This window comes from Oncorhynchus mykiss, chromosome 5, assembly GCF_013265735.2.
Source record: "Oncorhynchus mykiss isolate Arlee chromosome 5, USDA_OmykA_1.1, whole genome shotgun sequence".
Classification (NCBI taxonomy): domain Eukaryota; kingdom Metazoa; phylum Chordata; class Actinopteri; order Salmoniformes; family Salmonidae; genus Oncorhynchus; species Oncorhynchus mykiss.
In genome coordinates, this window is record NC_048569.1 from 82,273,931 (window position 1) to 82,295,426 (window position 21,496).

Here is a 21,496-nt window from a genome sequence, read left to right on the forward strand (position 1 = left end):
TACTGAATGTAGTCCTACTTACCATAACTCTGAACAAGACAATATTGAGTACTGAATTTAGGCCTTCTTACTATAACTCTGAAGTAGGACAGTATTGAGTATTGAATGTAGGTCTACATACTATTACTCTGAATTTGGACAGTATTGAGTACTGAATGTAGGCCTACTTACTATAACTCTGAAGTAGGACCGTATTGAGTACTGAATGTAGGCCTACTTACTCTAACTCTGAAGTAGGACAGTATTGAGTACTGAATATAGGCCTACTTACTATAACTCTGAAGTAGGGCAGTATTGAGTACTGAATTTAGGCCTACTTACTATAACTCTGAAGTCGACAGTACTGAGTACTGAATGTAGGCCTACTTACTATAACTCTGAACTAGACAGTTTTGAGTATAGAATGTAGGCGTACTTTCTATAACTCTGAAGTTATACCGTCTTGAGTACTGAATGTAGGCCTACTTACTATAACTCTGAACTAGACAGTATTGAGTACTGAATGTAGTCCTACTTACTATAACTCTGAACAAGACAATATTGAGTACTGAATGTAGGCCTTCTTACTATAACTCTGAAGTAGGACAGTATTGAGTATTGAATGTAGGTCTACTTACTATAACTCTGAACTAGGACAGTATTGAGTACTGAATGTAGGCCTACTTACTATAACTCTGAAGTAGGACCGTATTGAGTACTGAATGTAGGCCTACTTACTTTAACTCTGAAGTAGGACCGTATTGAGTACTGAATGTAAGCCTACTTACTTTAACTCTGAAGTAGGACCGTATTGAGTACTGAATGTAGGCCTACATACTATAACTCTGAAGTACGACAGTATTGAGTACTGCATGTAGGCCTACTTACTATAACTCTGAAGTAGGACAGTATTGAATGTAGGCCTACTTACTATAACTCTGAAGTAGGACAGTATTGAGTACTGAATGTAGGCCTACTTACTATGTCTCTGAACTAGGACAGTATTGAGTACTGAATGTAGGCCTACTTACTATAACTCTGAAGTAGGACAGTATTGAGTACTGAATATAGGCCTACTTACTATAACTCTGAAGTAGGACCGTATTGAGTACTGAATGTACTTCTCAGCTCTCTGAGGTAACACAGCCTAACTTGTAAAAACACCCTCGAGCCGTTCAACAGTAAATGAAAATAGTGTTTATTTTTTTATTTTAAAAAGACATTAAATACAAATTATATTTTAACAAAATAATGTTCCTTCCTCAAAGAAAATAATAGCTGTGTGATTTTCTAGATTAGTAACAAGAAAAGCTTTTTTTCTTTAAAGAATCAAAACTCTTTACACAATAAAAGTTGAAACAAAATGTAAAAATAAAGTACAATTACCCGTGAACAGAAGAGAGATTCTTACATGACCACCAGAAAAGTGACACAATGTTAGAGAGACAGAGGTGCCCCTGGATGTGGACCGAGACTGAGACGGGATGGCATCGCGTGCACATTGCTGTGCACGTTTGTGTGAACGTTGGTGTGTACGGAGAGAAGTGTTGGAGCAGTGACCGATGGACTGACTGAGAGTTTCACTTGACTACAGACCCATTGGATTACACAACAGGATTGGGCTCCATTCCATTCAGTTAATTCAGAAAAGTCAGTTCAAATTCAAATTCAACATTTCCTCATTAAGATTTTCAGATTATTGTATTGACTGAATAGAAATAAAACTGACCCCAACTTTGTTACAAACCAATTAGTCTACAGACCAGTGACCTGAGTGCCTGAGTGCCTGACCGACTGACAGCTACCGTGGGCAACAAACCAGAGATGTTTAAAGTTTACAAAAATAATTATAGAAGAAAATGTTAATAAAAAAAATGTAACATTCATTAGTGATTACATTCCCCAAAATACGCTGAATCAACTTCGAGTTTGCTCTACAATCAGTGAGTCACTGATTCTTACTGTTGGTAAGAAAAAAACGTAGTTTGGATCAGTTTATAATTCTTTCTTAGATAAATAACTTCTTTATTTATTTAATTTGAAGTACCGTACATGTGTCAGCCACATAGCCACGAAAACATTTTGAATATAGAATAAGACTAACAAAGAACTGGGAAGGAGTGGGGCAATATCTTAAACGTAATTTAATTATCGTCCCCCGAAATCAAGTCTTCAAATAGAATGGCTTGCAGCCTCAGCGGCTTGGTTGGTTTTAAGATGTTGTTGTTGTTTGTTTTAAAGTGTGTGTGCATCCAATTCCATGCTACCGAGCTACTGGGCTAGCATTCCTTGTTGTGCACACTCCACTGTTCAAGTCTGCATCTTCAATGGCATCCTATTCCCTATGTAGTGCATCACTTTTGATCAGGGCCCATAGGGAATTATATACGAAATATGGTGCCATTTCAGACACAGGATATGTGAAAGCGTCATACAGGAAGCAGGGAGCACTTCTAGGAGGACCACGCCCCCTCCCTCAGACCCCCTGTCTGCTTCTTGAATGCATATTTGGTGCTGCATCCACCTGGTGGAGTTATGTTGGCATAAGATCATACAAGCATCTCCAAGAAACAATATCAACAAAAATAAAACACACTTTGCATAGAATGGAAATTGTGAGGAGGGGCGTTTGTTCTCTAGGCTGAGTAAAGTCACAGTCAGAAGTGCTTGTGTAACATTGTTTTTTATTTTGTTGTTGTTGATGTTTTGTTATACAGTGCTATAAACCTTGTTAAATGTTGCAACAATTAAAAGCTATGACTACTACACTACAATGGGTAGAGATGGTCTTTAACTGTGAGGAGCGCTGTAGGGAAGTTGGTTGGGTGCAGCTAAAGTGCTTTAAGTGGTTGTGCTTGGCCTCGAAGCTGGCTCCTATGGCATAGAGAGCAGCCCGGTCCCACCGAGCATGCCCAGTCTAAAGGACCCCACACCAGGACATATGCACCATAGACAGGAAGAGTACTGCAGATAGAGGGACCATGTTGTCATGACAACACCACTGGCCCTATTTCCTGAATGAAGAAGTGATGGTTTGGCTAACTATGCTAACCTAACCCGCCAGCTAGCTAACCAGATCAGGGCTGCAGGGTAGTAACGTTATGTGAGAACCTGTTGATTATTTTTTTTGAATCCCCATGAACTTTTGCAAAAGCAGCAGCTACTCTTCCTGGGGTCCTATGAGGACCGCAGAGGGCTAACCAAGGAATATGAGAAAGGGAGGGGTAGGGGTCAGGGATGGGGAAGAGGGGGAGAGGGGCAGTGTGGGTTTAAGGCATCGTCTCCATTCCTTTCCTTCCCCCTAAACCTGTAAATGTGACGCAGCACATCGGGCGGGACAAGCTGGTTGCTATGGAGACAGTGGGGAAGGCCAGTGGTGTCCAACATGGCAGGGAAGAGGTCAGAGGCTGGCCTACCCATAAGCCTTCACTTCATAATGATGGATCCTGAGAAAGGGGAGGAGTCTCTGCATGACAGGATAGAAGGGGGCAGGGTTTGGATGTCAAGAGGTTTTCTTCCACCTCTAAACTGAGCTTATTGAAAGACAGCATTTACACACACATACACACACACACAAACACTCATACATGCTCACACATGCATGCATACACACACACAAACATACACAAGCATGTTGCGTTGGGTCACAGTCACAGACAAGTCCTCTTTAAAGTGAGTGGAAAAGTCCCTCCATCCTCTCTCTCTAAAATAATAGTGCAGATGTTTAGTTTCTCTCTCTGTTGTTTTCATACGAGGGGTAGCTAGAGGTTCCCATAGCACAGAGCAGATAGCTGCAGATGATGGACAGAAGGCTTGGCCTATTAGGCTGTGCTGTCCCAGTCTGCCTCTCCCTTCCCCTCCCTTCCCCTCTCTTCCCCTCCCCCACCCAGCAGTCATGTGACCTGAGGTCAACGGTCCGGCACTCTTTCGACGGTTACGTGCAAGGCAGGAGTTAAAAAAAGTATCTCTCTCTCCCATTCCTCTCTTCTTCTTGCCTTGCCTCCATCACTCCATCCTCTCTCTGCCTCTCATTTGTTCTCCAGGTTGTTGCACTGGGATTCTCCTCTCTCCTTTCCATCATAGCCAGGGAGAGGCTGACCGTACTTATCCACACACCAGCAGTAACCCCTCTTCCTCCCTTTGGAAGGACGGCACTGCAGAGAGAGAGAGAGGGAGAGAGAGAGAGAAAATGATTGATTTAATGCAATATATTAACAACCTACAGTCTGTCATATAAAACTCTTGTCATCTTTGACTAAACTAGGAAAGGAGCTTTTTCTGTCAGACATTTACAGCCTTCAGGTGTAAATAGTTAACACCAGCATGGGAGGGAAGGGATAACAAACTAAGACCATTCAACTAGCCCTGGCCCATAGCCATAGCATAGAAACATTCTGAGAGGGGAGAACGGGACAGACAGAAAGACAGACAGGAGAGAGAATGACAGACAGACAGACAGACAGACAGACAGACAGACAGACAGACAGACAGACAGACAGACAGACAAGCAGGAGAGGGTAATGAAGACAGTAGGGGAAAGAGGACAGAGAGAGGAGAGAGGACAGAGAGGGGAAAGAGGATAGAGAGGGGAAAGAGGACAGAGAGGGGAAAGAAGACAGGGAGGGGAAAGAGGATAGAGAGGGGAAAGAGGATAGAGAGGGGAAAGAGGAAAGAGGACAGAGAGGGGAAAGAGGATAGAGAGGGGAAAGAGGACAGAGAGGGGAAAGAAGACAGAGAGGGGAAAGAGGACAGAGAGGGGAAAGAGGACAGAGAGGGGAAAGAAGACAGTGAGGGGAAAGAGGGTAGAGGGGGAAAGAGGGTAGAGACGGGAAAGAGGACAGAGAGGGGAAAGAGGACAGAGAGGGGGAAGATAACAGAGAGGGGAAAGAGGACAGAGAGGGGAAAGAAGACAGAGAGGGGAAAGTGGACAGAGAGGGGAAAGAAGATTCAGAGGGGAAAGAAGACAGAGAGGGGAAAGAAGACAGAGGGGAAAGAGAACAGATAGGTGAATGAAGACGGAGAGGGGAAAGAGGACAGAGAGGGGAAAGAGGACAGAGAGGGGAAGATAACAGAGAGGGGAAAGAGGACAGAGAGGGGAAAGAGAACAGATAGGGGAATGAAGACAGAGAGGGGAAAGAGGACAGAGAGGGGAAAGAGGACAGAGAGGGGAAAGAGGATAGAGAGGGGAAAGAGGGTAGAGAGGTGAAGGAAGACAGAGAGGGGAAAGAGGACAGAGAGGGGAAAGAAGACAGGGAGGGGAAAGAGGATAGAGAGGGGAAAGAGGATAGAGAGGGGAAAGAGGATAGAGAGGGGAAAGAGGACAGAGAGGGGAAAGAGGATAGAGAGGGGAAAGAGGACAGAGAGGGGAAAGAGGATAGAGAGGGGAAAGAGGACAGAGAGGGGAAAGAGGATAGAGAGGGGAAAGAGGACAGAGAGGGGAAAGAGGATAGAGAGGGGAAAGAGGACAGAGAGGGGAAAAAAGACAGAGAGGGGAAAGAGGACAGAGAGGGGACAGAGGACAGAGAGGGGAAAGAAGACAGAGAGGGGAATGAATACAGAGAGAGGAAAGGGGACAGAGAGGGGAAAGAGGACAGAGAGGGGAAAGAAGACAGAGGGGGGAAAGAGGACAGAGAGGGGAAAGAGGACAGAGAGGGGAAAGAGGACAGAGAGAGGAAAGGGGACAGAGAGGGGAAAGAGGACAGAGAGGGGAAAGAAGACAGAGAGGGGAAAATAAGACAGAGAGGGGAAAGAGGACAGAGAGGGGAAAGAAGACAGATCGGGGAAAGAGGACAGCGAGGGGAAAGAGGACAGAGAGGGGAAAGAAGACAGATCGGGGAAAGAAGACAGAGAGGGTAAAGAGGACAGAGAGGGGCGAGAGGACAGAGAGGGGGAAGAGGACAGAGAGGGGAAAGAGGACAGAGAGGGGAAAGAAGACAGAGAGGGGGAAGAGGACAGAGAGGGGAAAGAGGGTAGAGAGGGGAAAGAAGACAGAGAGGGGAAAGAAGAAAGAGAGGGGAAAGAGGGTAGAGAGGGGAAAGAGGGTAGAGACGGGAAAGAGGACAGAGAGGGAAAAGAGGACAGAGAGGGGGAAGACAACAGAGAGGGGAAAGAGGACAGAGAGGGGAAAGAAGACAGAGAGGGGAAAGTGGACAGAGAGGGGAAAGAAGATTCAGAGGGGAAAGAAGACAGAGAGGGGAAAGAGAACAGATAGGTGAATGAAGACGGAGAGGGGAAAGAGGACAGAGAGGGGAAAGAGGACAGAGAGGGGGAAGATAACAGAGAGGGGAAAGAGGACAGAGGGGGGAATGAGAACAGAGAGGGGAGAGAGGACAGAGAGGGGGAAGAGGACAGAGAGGGGAAAGATAACAGATAGGGGAATGAAGACAGAGAGGGGAAAGAGGACAGAGAGGGGAAAGAGGACAGAGAGGGGAAAGAGAACAGATAGGGGAATGAAGACAGAGAGGGGAAAGAGGACAGAGAGGGGGAAGAGGACAGAGAAGGGAAAGAGGATAGAGAGGGGAAAGAGGGTAGAGAGGGGAAGGAAGACAGAGAGGGGAAAGAGGACAGAGAGGGGAAAGAAGACAGGGAGGGGAAAGAGGATAGAGAGGGGAAAGAGGATAGAGAGGGGAAAGAGGATAGAGAGGGGAAAGAGGACAGAGAGGGGAAAGAGGATAGAGAGGGGAAAGAGGACAGAGAGGGGAAAGAGGATAGAGAGGGGAAAGAGGACAGAGAGGGGAAAGAGGATAGAGAGGGGAAAGAGGACAGAGAGGGGAAAGAGGATAGAGAGGGGAAAGAGGACAGAGAGGGGAAAAAAGACAGAGAGGGGAAAGAGGACAGAGAGGGGACAGAGGACAGAGAGGGGAAAGAAGACAGAGAGGGGAATGAATACAGAGAGAGGAAAGGGGACAGAGAGGGGAAAGAGGACAGAGAGGGGAAAGAAGACAGAGGGGGGAAAGAGGACAGAGAGGGGAAAGAGGACAGAGAGGGGAAAGAGGACAGAGAGAGGAAAGGGGACAGAGAGGGGAAAGAGGACAGATAGGGGAAAGAAGACAGAGAGGGGAAAATAAGACAGAGAGGGGAAAGAGGACAGAGAGGGGAAAGAAGACAGATCGGGGAAAGAGGACAGCGAGGGGAAAGAGGACAGAGAGGGGAAAGAAGACAGATCGGGGAAAGAAGACAGAGAGGGGAAAGAGGGCAGAGAGGGGCGAGAGGACAGAGAGGGGGAAGAGGACAGAGAGGGGAAAGAGGACAGAGAGGGGAAAGAAGACAGAGAGGGGGAAGAGGACAGAGAGGGGAAAGAGGGTAGAGAGGGGAAAGAAGACAGAGAGGGGAAAGAGGACAGAGAGGGGAAAGAGGACAGAGAGAGGAAAGGGGACAGAGAGGGGAAAGAGGACAGAGAGGGGGAAGATAACAGAGAGGGGAAAGAGGACAGAGAGGGGAAAGAGGACAGAGAGGGGAATGAAGACAGAGAGAGGAAAGGAGACAGAGAGGGGAAATTGGACAGAGAGTGGAAATAAGACCGAGAGGGGAAAATAAGACAGAGAGGGGAAAGAGGACAGAGAGGGGCGAGAGGACAGAGAGGGGGAAGAGGACAGAGAGGGGAAAGAGGACAGAGAGGGGAAAGAGGACAGAGAGAGGAAAGGGGACAGAGAGGGGAAAGAGGACAGATCGGGGAAAGAAGACAGAGAGGGGAAAGAGGACAGAGAGGGGCGAGAGGACAGAGAGGGGGAAGAGGACAGAGAGGGGAAAGAGGACAGAGAGGGGAAAGAAGACAGAGAGGGGGAAGAGGACAGAGAGGGGAAAGAGGGTAGAGAGGGGAAAGAAGACAGAGAGGGGAAAGAAGAAAGAGAGGGGAAAGAGGGTAGAGAGGGGAAAGAGGGTAGAGACGGGAAAGAGGACAGAGAGGGAAAAGAGGACAGAGAGGGGGAAGATAACAGAGAGGGGAAAGAGGACAGAGAGGGGAAAGAGGACAGAGAGGGGAATGAAGACAGAGAGAGGAAAGGAGACAGAGAGGGGAAATTGGACAGAGAGTGGAAATAAGACCGAGAGGGGAAAATAAGACAGAGAGGGGAAAGAGGACAGAGAGGGGCGAGAGGACAGAGAGGGGGAAGAGGACAGAGAGGGGGAAGAGGACAGAGAGGGGAAAGTGGACAGAGAGGGGAAAGAGGACAGAGAGGAGAAAGAGGACAGAGGGGGGAAAGAGGACAGAGAGGGGAAAGAGGACAGAGAGGGGAAAGAGGACAGAGAGGGGAAAGAGGACAGAGAGCGGAAAGAAGACAGAGAGGGGAAAGAGGACATAGAGGGGAAAGAGGACAGAGAGGGGAAAGAAGACAGAGAGGGGAAATCAGACAGAGAGGGGAAAGAGGACAGAGAGGGGAAAGAAGACAGAGAGGGGAAAGGGGGTAGAGAGGGGAAAGAGGGTAGAGACGGGAAAGAGGACAGAGAGGGGAAAGAGGACAGAGAGGGGGAAGATAACAGAGAGGGGAAAGAGGACAGAGGGGGGAATGTGGACAGAGAGGGGAAAGAAGATTCAGAGGGGAAAGAAGACAGAGAGGGGAAAGAAGACAGAGAGGGGAAAGAGAACAGATAGGTGAATGAAGACGGAGAGGGGAAAGAGGACAGAGAGGGGAAAGAGGACAGAGAGGGGGAAGATAACAGAGAGGGGAAAGAGGACAGAGGGGGGAATGAGAACAGAGAGGGGAGAGAGGACAGAGAGGGGGAAGAGGACAGAGAGGGGAAAGAGGACAGAGAGGGGAAAGAAGACAGAGAGGGGAAAGAAGACAGAGAGGGGAAAGAGGGTAGAGAGGGGAAAGAGGGTAGAGACGGGAAAGAGGACAGAGAGGGGAAAGAGGACAGAGAGGGGGAAGATAACAGAGAGGGGAAAGAGGACAGAGAGGGGAAAGAAGACAGAGAGGGGAAAGTGGACAGAGAGGGGAAAGAAGACTCAGAGGGGAAAGAAGACAGAGAGGGGAAAGAAGACAGAGAGGGGAAAGAGAACAGATAGGTGAATGAAGACGGAGAGGGGAAAGAGGACAGAGAGGGGAAAGAGGACAGAGAGGGGGAAGATAACAGAGAGGGGAAAGAGGACAGAGGGGGGAATGAGAACAGAGAGGGGAGAGAGGACAGAGAGGGGGAAGAGGACAGAGAGGGGAATTAGAACAGATAGGGGAATGAAGACAGAGAGGGGAAAGAGGACAGAGAGGGGAAAGAGGACAGAGAGGGGAAAGAGAACAGATAGGGGAATGAAGACAGAGAGGGGAAAGAGGACAGAGAGGGGGAAGAGGACAGAGAAGGGAAAGAGGATAGAGAGGGGAAAGAGGGTAGAGAGGGGAAGGAAGACAGAGAGGGGAAAGAGGACAGAGAGGGGAAAGAAGACAGGGAGGGGAAAGAGGATAGAGAGGGGAAAGAGGATAGAGAGGGGAAAGAGGATAGAGAGGGGAAAGAGGACAGAGAGGGGAAAGAGGATAGAGAGGGGAAAGAGGACAGAGAGGGGAAAGAGGATAGAGAGGGGAAAGAGGATAGAGAGGGGAAAGAGGATAGAGAGGGGAAAGAGGACAGAGAGGGGAAAGAGGATAGAGAGGGGAAAGAGGACAGAGAGGGGAAAAAAGACAGAGAGGGGAAAGAGGACAGAGAGGGGACAGAGGACAGAGAGGGGAAAGAAGACAGAGAGGGGAATGAATACAGAGAGAGGAAAGGGGACAGAGAGGGGAAAGAGGACAGAGAGGGGAAAGAAGACAGAGGGGGGAAAGAGGACAGAGAGGGGAAAGAGGACAGAGAGGGGAAAGAGGACAGAGAGAGGAAAGGGGACAGAGAGGGGAAAGAGGACAGAGAGGGGAAAGAAGACAGAGAGGGGAAAATAAGACAGAGAGGGGAAAGAGGACAGAGAGGGGAAAGAAGACAGATCGGGGAAAGAGGACAGCGAGGGGAAAGAGGACAGAGAGGGGAAAGAAGACAGATCGGGGAAAGAAGACAGAGAGGGGAAAGAGGACAGAGAGGGGCGAGAGGACAGAGAGGGGGAAGAGGACAGAGAGGGGGAAGAGGACAGAGAGGGGGAAGAGGACAGAGACGGGAAAGAAGACAGAGAGGGGAAAGAATACAGAGAGGGGAAGATAACAGAGAGGGGAAAGAGGACAGAGGGGGGAATGAGAACAGAGAGGGGAGAGGGGACAGAGAGGGGGATGAGGACAGAGAGGGGAAAGAGAACAGATAGGGGAATGAAGACAGAGAGGGGAAAGAGGACAGAGAGGGGAAAGAGAACAGAGAGGGGAAAGAGGATAGAGAGGGGAAAGAGGACAGAGAGGGGAAAGAGGACAGAGAGGGGAAAGAGGACAGAGAGGGGAATGAAGACAGAGAGAGGAAAGGAGACAGAGAGGGGAAAATGGACAGAGAGTGGAAATAAGACAGAGAGGGGAAAATAAGACAGAGAGGGGAAAGAGGACAGAGAGGGGCGAGAGGACAGAGAGGGGGAAGAGGACAGAGAGGGGGAAGAGGACAGAGAGGGGAAAGTGGACAGAGAGGGGAAAGAGGACAGAGAGGAGAAAGAGGACAGAGAGGGGAAAGAGGACAGAGAGGGGAAAGAGGACAGAGAGGGGAAAGAGGACAGAGAGGGGAAAGAGGACAGAGAGCGGAAAGAAGACAGAGAGGGGAAAGAGGACATAGAGGGGAACGAGGACAGAGAGGGGAAAGAAGACAGAGAGGGGAAATCAGACAGAGAGGGGAAAGACGACAGCGAGGGGAAAGAGGACAGAGAGGGGAAAGAAGATAGATCAGGGAAAGAAGACAGAGAGGGGAAAGAGGACAGAGAGGGCCGAGAGGACAGAGAGGGGGAAGAGGACAGATAGGGGGAAGAGGACAGAGAGGGGGAAGAGGACAGAGAGGGGAAAGAAGACAGAGAGGGGAAAGAAGACAGAGAGGGGAAAGAGGACATTATTTAACCAGGAAGGGCTCATTTAGACAACATGAAAAACTGCAAGTAATCTAGTAAAAACCATTGAATTCACAAGAGAATAACAAAATGTAAAATAAATAAAAAGCAGTTTACATGTTCTGGAAAGCATTTGTAAGAGACGAGGCACAGCGGTAAATAACAGTATCATCAGCATAAAAATGAAGTTGTGCATTTTGGAAATTTTTGTCTAAATCATTTATATAAATAGTGAATAAGAGAGGACCAAGTCCATAGCCTTGGGGTACACCATTCAAGACAGACAATTTAACAGACTTAAGCCCATCAAATTGAGTGCACTGAGTTCTATCAGACAGATAGTTAGCAAACCATGCAACTGCATGCTCTGAAAGACCTACACTCGACAATCTCTGCCTTAGTATAGCATGATCTCCTGTATCAAAAGCCTTAGAGAGATCAATAAAAAGTGAGACACAGTACTGTTTTTTCTCAATGGCTTAAGTGATATCATTTAAAACCTTCATGGCTGCTGTAATTGTGCTATGCTTCTTCCTGAAGCCCGGCTGGTACATTGATAAAATATGGTTAGTAAATAAAAACTATTTTAGCTGTTCACTTACAAGGGTTTCAAGTATTTTCACCAGGGGTGACAGCTTTGAGATTGGCCTATAATTATTTAAAATAGTTGGATCTCCCCCTTTAAAAAGTGGTAGGACAAATGCTGATTTCCAGATTTGGGGAATTTCATTATATCCCAGGGTTAGATTGAACAGATATGTAAGTGGTTCAGCTATGAAATCAGCTGCCAGATTTAAAAAGCAGGGATCCAAAAGATCAGGACCTGCAGGATTTCTCTGATCTAAGGGTTTCAGGGCTGTATGTACCACCTGCACTGAGAATGGCAAAAAGCTAAAAGTTTGACCAGCTCTCACTGGTTCATCCACACAGGGTTGAACAGAGACAGAGGACACTGAATCAAACAGCCTACCAGACGATACAAAGGGCTCATTGAAACAATTCAGAATTTCAGGTTTGTCATATACAGCAACAGAGTCCTTCAAAACACATGACGGTAATTCATTAACATTACTGTTACCAGACATCGACTTAATAGCCTTCCAAAACTTTCTAGGGTCATTCAGGTTATCAGTGGTAAGAGACATAAAATATTCAGACTTGGCCTTCCTGAGAAGAAAATAGCACTTGTTTCGTAACTGCCTAAAAATAAGCCAATCAGCATCAGAACATGATTTCCTTGCTTTAGCCCAGGCTAGATTACGGTCGTGAATAATACAAGACAGCTCAGAAGAAAACCATGGATTATCCCGCCCTTTAACCCTGAACCTGCGGAATGGGGCATGTTTGTTTACTATTTGGGAAAAACCATCATGAAAGAATTTCCAGGCAGTTTCCACATCAGGGATAAAATCAATCTGCTCCAGTCAAAATAAAACAAATCATGAAAGAAAGCCTGCTCATTAAAACACTTCAAATTTCTCTTACGAATAAAACGTGGGTTTGTCTTAGGAACCTTAGTATTTCTAACAGCAACAACAGCACAATGGTCACTTAAATCATTACAAAAATCACCAACTGCAGAATATTTCCTTGGAACATTTGTCAATATCAAATCAATCAGGGGAGATGTATCTGGACATTTAAGATTTGGGCGAGTGGGTGAGTTAATCAACTGGGTAAGATTCCTAGAATTACAAAACATTTTTAAATCATCAGACACCGGCTTTAACCAACACCAGTTGAGATCACCAATCAAGATAATTTCCCTGTAAAGAAGTTTAGACATAAGGTGTGTCAAAGAAGAAAATGCATCACCGAGAGCAGAGGGTGGTCTTTAACAGCCAATCACAGTTATAGAGAGCAGAGGGGGTCTATAACAGCCAATCACAGTTATAGAGAGCAGAGAGGGGTCTATAACAGCCAATCACAGTTATAGAGAGCAGAGGGGGGTCTTTAACAGCCAATCACAGTTATAGAGAGCAGAGGGGGGTCTTTAACAGCCAATCACAGTTATAGAGAGCAGAGGGGGGTCTATAACAGCCAATCACAGTTATAGAGAGCAGGAGGGGTCTTTAACAGCCAATCACAGTTATAGAGAGCAGAGGGGGGTCTATAACAGCCAATCACAGTTATAGAGAGCAGATGGAGGTCTATAACAGCCAATCACAGTTATAGAGAGCAGAGGGGGGTCTTTAACAGCCAATCACAGTTATAGAGAACAGAGGGGGGTCTATAACAGCCAATCACAGTTATAGAGAGCAGAGGGGGGTCTATAACAGCCAATCACAGTTATAGAGAGCAGAGGGGGGTCTTTAACAGCCAATCACAGTTATAGAGAGCAGAGGGGAGTCTATAACAGCCAATCACAGTTATAGAGAGCAGAGGGGGGTCTATAACAGCCAATCACAGTTATAGAGAGCAGAGGGGGGTCTATAACAGCCAATCACAGTTATAGAGAGCAGAGCGGGGTCTTTAACAGCCAATCACAGTTATAGAGAGCAGAGGGGAGTCTATAACAGCCAATCACAGTTATAGAGAGCAGAGGGGGGTCTATAACAGCCAATCACAGTTATACAGGGCAGAGGGGGGTCTATAACAGCCAATCACAATTATAGAGAGGCCCTTTGAAACCTCAATATTCAAAGCTAGAAATTCCAACTGTTTACAAATAGTTTCAGACTTTGTCACACTTACATGGAATTTAGATTTTACATATATAGCCACAACCCCACCTTTCTTAACCCGATCAGTGCGATAAACATTGTAACCACTTATACAAATATCCTTATCAAAAACAGACTTGCTGAGCAAGGTTTCAGAAAGCACAATTACATCAGCATCAGTTGATTTAGCCCAAATCCTAACCCCATCAATTTGTGACAACAGGCTGCGTACAGTTAAATGAAAAATACCAAAACCAGATCTTGATCTTAAAATCAGAGGGGGTTTGGAGACATTGCATATCAGGGCCAGGGTTAGGTTGCACGTTACCTGATATCAACAAAAGAAGAAGAACTAGGCACCTCTGTTTAATAACCTTACACGGCTTCTCTTTTTTAAGAGACCTAATGCAAGCGAATTCTACAAGTGAGTTTCCAGACAATACAAAACAGTCATTTAAAACCATTAGACTTTGGTAGTGACACAAATTCGTACTGTTCACATCATGCCACAAATACTTGGACGAGCGGACCGAGTGAAAAAGAGCGAGTTCCTGCAGACAAAATGTCTAATGGACGGGAGAGCACATTGTCAGATGTACTCACCCAGCGACAATGTTCCTTTTCTCCAGAGTTCAGTAAAGTCAGTGCACAAAGCAATACCACGAAAACTGTAATTTTCTGTGACAAAAAAAAGAAGGTAAGGGGAGAGAGAGACAGCGTGTATGTATGAGTCTGAATGTGAGTGTTTGCGCGTATGAGTAGATTGCGTGTTGAGGTCGATAGAGAGAACGGGTTGGGGATTGTTGAGCTGCCACTGACAGCCAGGCGAAGAGCAAAAAGGAGCAGTTTGGACAATACACCCGCAAACGAAGGAGGAACTCAGGCCAGCCAGAGATAATGTAATAATAACACCTGTCTTCCACAGCCACCTGCCAGACTGTGTGTGCTTGTGTGTGTGCCCCAATGCTAACCTCAATTTCTCTCTCTCTCTCGCTCTCCTTTCTCAACTTGGATGATTATTAAAATCGTGTGCAGGTCATGCCTCAGCAGAACTCAAACATCACATCCCCGGGCAAGAATGTGTGTGTGGTTTGGTTTCACTATCCCTGTGGGGACCAGAAGTCCTGGGGACATTTCGCTGGTCCCCACAAGGAAAATGGCTTTTTTAGGCTTAGTGGTTAGGGTTAGGTTTAGGGTTAGGTTAGCGTTAGGGGTTAGGGGAAATACGATTTTGAATGGAAAACAATTGTTTGGTCATCACAAGAAAAGCAAACATTTGTGTGTGTGAGTGAGTGTGTGTGTGTGAGTGTATGCGGGATTCTAAAGTAAGTTTTTAAGTCTGTGGGGTCATGCAGAGAAAAATTCACCTTGTTGTTGAGAGAGAGAGAGAGAGAGAGAGAGAGAGAGAGATCTCTAAATAGAGAAAGAGGAGAAAGAGGAGAAAGGGATCTAAAGAGAAAGAGGCTTGAGAAGGTGAACATGGAGTTGTTATAGTATTTACCAAGGCCAGTTGGAGGGCCGTAGGGTGTTTTATATGTTGTTTTTTCAATACAAGAGCAAGGTAATGTTGATTAGAAAGTTTTTACTTCAGCATCACTCTGTAGCATGCATAGAGCTCCATTCAGTGCATAGTAAGTCATGCTTAACTTGGCTCACTAGTACTATACAATATCACACTCAGAAACACATAACAGCAGCGCCATCTATTGGCTTGACGACATCTCGTAACATCTTCCTTTACCGAACAAATGTAGATAACTACTCCTCGACTCATAGACAGAAGACCTGGGGTTAGACCCTTGCCAGTGAAAACAAAAACAACTAACTGTGTTCTTATTCAAGTACCTTCAATAAGCATCAACTTTAAAGTCAATACAAAAAAATACCAAAAAAGTCTGATTAAACAACCTAGTCTCTGGAGTATCTCACAGACGGCCTGATATTTGTCCTGGTTCTGGAGTATCTCACAGACGGCCTGATATTTGTCCTGGTTCTGGAGTATCTCACAGACGGCCTGATATTTGTCCTGGTTCTGGAGTATCTCACAGACGGCCTGATATTTGTCCTGGTTCTGGAGTATCTCACAGACGGCCTGATATTTGTCCTGGTTCTGGAGTATCTCACAGACGGCCTGATATTTGTCCTGGTTCTGGAGTATCTCACAGACGGCCTGATATTTGTCCTGGTTCTGGTGTGTCTCACAGACGTCCTGATATTTGTCCTGGTTCTGGAGTATCTCACAGACGGCCTGATATTTGTCCTGGTTCTGGAGTATCTCACAGACGGCCTGATATTTGTCCTGGTTCTGGAGTATCTCACAGACGGCCTGATATTTGTCCTGGTTCTGGAGTATCTCACAGACGGCCTGATATTTGTCCTGGTTCTGGAGTGTCTCACAGACGGCCTGATATTTGTCCTGGTTCTGGAGTATCTCACAGATGGCCTGATATTTGTCCTGGTTCTGGTGTGTGTCACAGACGGCCTGATATTTGTCCTGGTTCTGGTGTGTCTCACAGACGGCCTGATATTTGTCCTGGTTCTGGTGTGTCTCACAGACGGCCTGATATTTGTCCTGGTTCTGGAGTATCTCACAGACGGCCTGATATTTGTCCTGGTTCTGGAGTATCTCACAGACGGCCTGATATTTGTCCTGGTTCTGGAGTATCTCACAGACGGCCTGATATTTGTCCTGGTTCTGGAGTATCTCACAGACGGCCTGATATTTGTCCTGGTTCTGGAGTATCTCACAGACGGCCTGATATTTGTCCTGGTTCTGGAGTATCTCACAGACGGCCTGATATTTGTCCTGGTTCTGGAGTATCTCACAGACGGCCTGATATTTGTCCTGGTTCTGGAGTATCTCACAGACGGCCTGATATTTGTCCTGGTTCTGGTGTGTCTCACAGACGTCCTGATATTTGTCCTGGTTCTGGAGTATCTCACAGACGGCCTGATATTTGTCCTGGTTCTGGAGTATCTCACAGACGGCCTGATATTTGTCCTGGTTCTGGAGTATCTCACAGACGGCCTGATATTTGTCCTGGTTCTGGAGTATCTCACAGACGGCCTGATATTTGTCCTGGTTCTGGAGTATCTCACAGACGGCCTGATATTTGTCCTGGTTCTGGAGTATCTCACAGACGGCCTGATATTTGTCCTGGTTCTGGAGTATCTCACAGACGGCCTGATATTTGTCCTGGTTCTGGAGTATCTCACAGACGGCCTGATATTTGTCCTGGTTCTGGTGTGTCTCACAGACGTCCTGATATTTGTCCTGGTTCTGGAGTATCTCACAGACGGCCTGATATTTGTCCTGGTTCTGGAGTATCTCACAGACGGCCTGATATTTGTCCTGGTTCTGGAGTATCTCACAGACGGCCTGATATTTGTCCTGGTTCTGGAGTATCTCACAGACGGCCTGATATTTGTCCTGGTTCTGGAGTGTCTCACAGACGGCCTGATATTTGTCCTGGTTCTGGAGTATCTCACAGATGGCCTGATATTTGTCCTGGTTCTGGTGTGTGTCACAGACGGCCTGATATTTGTCCTGGTTCTGGTGTGTCTCACAGACGGCCTGATATTTGTCCTGGTTCTGGTGTGTCTCACAGACGGCCTGATATTTGTCCTGGTTCTGGAGTATCTCACAGACGGCCTGATATTTGTCCTGGTTCTGGAGTATCTCACAGACGGCCTGATATTTGTCCTGGTTCTGGAGTATCTCACAGACGGCCTGATATTTGTCCTGGTTCTGGAGTATCTCACAGACGGCCTGATATTTGTCCTGGTTCTGGAGTATCTCACAGACGGCCTGATATTTGTCCTGGTTCTGGAGTATCTCACAGACGGCCTGATATTTGTCCTGGTTCTGGAGTATCTCACAGACGGCCTGATATTTGTCCTGGTTCTGGAGTATCTCACAGACGGCCTGATATTTGTCCTGGTTCTGGTGTGTCTCACAGACGTCCTGATATTTGTCCTGGTTCTGGAGTATCTCACAGATGGCCTGATATTTGTCCTGGTTCTGGTGTGTCTCACAGACGGCCTGATATTTGTCCTGGTTCTGGAGTATCTCACAGACGGCCTGATATTTGTCCTGGTTCTGGTGTGTCTCACAGACGGCCTGATATTTGTCCTGGTTCTGGTGTATCTCACAGACGGCCTGATATTTGTCCTGGTTCTGGAGTATCTCACAGACGGCCTGATATTTGTCCTGGTTCTGGAGTATCTCACAGACGGCCTGATATTTGTCCTGGTTCTGGAGTATCTCACAGACGGCCTGATATTTGTCCTGGTTCTGGTGTGTCTCACAGACGGCCTGATATTTGTCCTGGTTCTGGAGTATCTCACAGACGGCCTGATATTTGTCCTGGTTCTGGAGTATCTCACAGATGGCCTGATATTTGTCCTGGTTCTGGTGTGTCTCACAGACGGCCTGATATTTGTCCTGGTTCTGGAGTATCTCACAGACGGCCTGATATTTGTCCTGGTTCTGGTGTGTCTCACAGACGGCCTGATATTTGTCCTGGTTCTGGTGTGTCTCACAGACGGCCTGATATTTGTCCTGGTTCTGGTGTGTCTCACAGACGGCCTGATATTTGTCCTGGTTCTGGTGTGTCTCACAGACGGCCTGATATTTGTCCTGGTTCTGGAGTATCTCACAGACGACCTGATATTTGTCCTGGTTCTGGTGTGTCTCACAGACGGCCTGATATTTGTCCTGGTTCTGGAGTATCTCACAGACGGCCTGATATTTGTCCTGGTTCTGGAGTATCTCACAGACGGCCTGATATTTGTCCTGGTTCTGGAGTATCTCACAGACGGCCTGATATTTGTCCTGGTTCTGGAGTATCTCACAGACGGCCTGATATTTGTCCTGGTTCTGGAGTATCTCACAGACGGCCTGATATTTGTCCTGGTTCTGGAGTATCTCACAGACGGCCTGATATTTGTCCTGGTTCTGGTGTGTCTCACAGACGTCCTGATATTTGTCCTGGTTCTGGAGTATCTCACAGACGGCCTGATATTTGTCCTGGTTCTGGAGTATCTCACAGACGGCCTGATATTTGTCCTGGTTCTGGAGTATCTCACAGACGGCCTGATATTTGTCCTGGTTCTGGAGTATCTCACAGACGGCCTGATATTTGTCCTGGTTCTGGAGTATCTCACAGACGGCCTGATATTTGTCCTGGTTCTGGAGTATCTCACAGACGGCCTGATATTTGTCCTGGTTCTGGAGTATCTCACAGACGGCCTGATATTTGTCCTGGTTCTGGAGTATCTCACAGACGGCCTGATATTTGTCCTGGTTCTGGAGTGTCTCACAGACGGCCTGATATTTGTCCTGGTTCTGGAGTATCTCACAGATGGCCTGATATTTGTCCTGGTTCTGGTGTGTCTCACAGACGGCCTGATATTTGTCTTGGTTCTGGAGTATCTCACAGACGGCCTGATATTTGTCCTGGTTCTGGTGTGTCTCACAGACGGCCTGATATTTGTCCTGGTTCTGGTGTATCTCACAGACGGCCTGATATTTGTCCTGGTTCTGGAGTATCTCACAGACGGCCTGATATTTGTCCTGGTTCTGGAGTATCTCACAGACGGCCTGATATTTGTCCTGGTTCTGGAGTATCTCACAGACGGCCTGATATTTGTCCTGGTTCTGGTGTGTCTCACAGACGGCCTGATATTTGTCCTGGTTCTGGAGTATCTCACAGACGGCCTGATATTTGTCCTGGTTCTGGAGTATCTCACAGATGGCCTGATATTTGTCCTGGTTCTGGTGTGTCTCACAGACGGCCTGATATTTGTCCTGGTTCTGGAGTATCTCACAGACGGCCTGATATTTGTCCTGGTTCTGGTGTGTCTCACAGACGGCCTGATATTTGTCCTGGTTCTGGAGTATCTCACAGACGGCCTGATATTTGTCCTGGTTCTGGTGTGTCTCACAGACGGCCTGATATTTGTCCTGGTGCTGGAGTATCTCACAGACGGCCTGATATTTGTCCTGGTTCTGGAGTATCTCACAGATGGCCTGATATTTGTCCTGGTTCTGTTGTGTCTCACAGACGGCCTGATATTTGTCCTGGTTCTGGAGTATCTCACAGACGGCCTGATATTTGTCCTGGTTCTGGAGTATCTCACAGACGGCCTGATATTTGTCCTGGTTCTGGAGTATCTCACAGACGGCCTGATATTTGTCCTGGTTCTGGAGTATCTCACAGGCGGCCTGATATTTGTCCTGGTTCTGGTGTGTCTCACAGACGGACTGATATTTGTCCTGGTTCTGGAGTATCTCACAGACGGCCTGATATTTGTCCTGGTTCTGGAGTATCTCACAGACGGCCTGATATTTGTCCTGGTTCTGGTGTGTCTCACAGACGGCCTGATATTTGTCCTGGTTCTGGTGTGTGTCACAGACGGCCTGATATTTGTCCTGGTTCTGGTGTGTCTCACAGACGGCCTGATATTTGTCCTGGTTCTGGTGTGTCTCACAGACGGCCTGATATTTGTCCTGGTTCTGGAGTATCTCACAGATGGCCTGATATTTGTCCTGGTTCTGGTGTGTCTCACAGACGGCCTGATATTTGTCCTGGTTCTGGAGTATCTCACAGACGGCCGGATATTTGTCCTGGTTCTGGTGTGTCTCACAGACGGCCTGATATTTGTCCTGGTTCTGGAGTATCTCACAGACGGCCTGATATTTGTCCTGGTTCTGGAGTATCTCACAGACGGCCTGATATTTGTCCTGGTTCTGGAGTATCTCACAGGCGGCCTGATATTTGTCCTGGTTCTGGAGTATCTCACAGACGGCCTGATATTTGTCCTGGTTCTGGAGTATCTCACAGACGGCCTGATATTTGTCCTGGTTCTGGTGTGTCTCACAGACGGCCCGATATTTGTCCTGGTTCTGGTGTGTCTCACAGACGGCCTGATATTTGTCCTGGTTCTGGTGTGTCTCACAGACGGCCTGATATTTGTCCTGGTTCTGGTGTGTCTCACAGACGGCCTGATATTTGTCCTGGTTCTGGAGTATCTCACAGACGGCCTGATATTTGTCCTGGTTCTGGTGTGTCTCACAGACGGCCTGATATTTGTCCTGGTTCTGGAGTATCTCACAGACGGCCGGATATTTGTCCTGGTTCTGGAGTATCTCACAGGCGGCCTGATATTTGTCCTGGTTCTGGAGTATCTCACAGGCGGCCTGATATTTGTCCTGGTTCTGGAGTATCTCACAGGCGGCCTGATATTTGTCCTGGTTCTGGAGTATCTCACAGATGGCCTGATATTTGTCCTGGTTCTGGAGTATCTCACAGGCGGCCTGATATTTGTCCTGGTTCTGGTGTGTCTCAAAGGGATATTTTCAGGCAGTGGGTCTGCTTCCATATCAGCTACCTGTTGTTCACCACCTGCGAGGATGGCGGGTTTGTTCCATGGTCCCCAGTCATCCTCATCCATGTTTGTTTGGCGATTGTTCAGGGGAATCCTGAGTTGTTAAGTCACTGTTCGGTCTTTTCTGTTTCTGCAGTATTTTTGAACCATTCACTAGTACTTCATACAACCATTCACTGAGTTGATCAGTGCATATTATGCCCAGTGTCCAAGTGCTTGCTGAGTTGTGGTGGTGGAGAAGAACCCTTACTGTTTGTGGTTGATGTTGGAGATGGTATTTGTCCTGGTTCTGGTGTGTCTCACAGACGGCCTGATATTTGTCCTGGTTCTGGTGTGTCTCACAGACGGCCTGATATTTGTCCTGGTTCTGGAGTATCTCACAGACGGCCTGATATTTGTCCTGGTTCTGGAGTATCTCACAGACGGCCTGATATTTGTCCTGGTTCTGGAGTATCTCACAGACGGCCTGATATTTGTCCTGGTTCTGGTGTGTCTCACAGACGGCCTGATATTTGTCCTGGTTCTGGAGTATCTCACAGAC

At 47.2% G+C, this 21,496-nt stretch overlaps 1 protein-coding gene across 1 annotated transcript in view; it reads right to left on the minus strand.

The window, feature by feature from the left end:
- Positions 1-1,156: 1,156 nt before the first annotated feature.
- The window catches only part of igfbp3 (insulin-like growth factor binding protein 3), a 71,598-nt gene continuing 51,258 nt past the window's right edge, over positions 1,157-21,496 (minus strand). Inside the window, exon 4 of the mRNA XM_021604522.2 lies at positions 1,157-4,133. Within this exon, the coding sequence (XP_021460197.2) occupies positions 4,008-4,133 (126 nt within the window). The 3' untranslated portion in view covers positions 1,157-4,007. The remainder of the gene's footprint in view (positions 4,134-21,496) is intronic.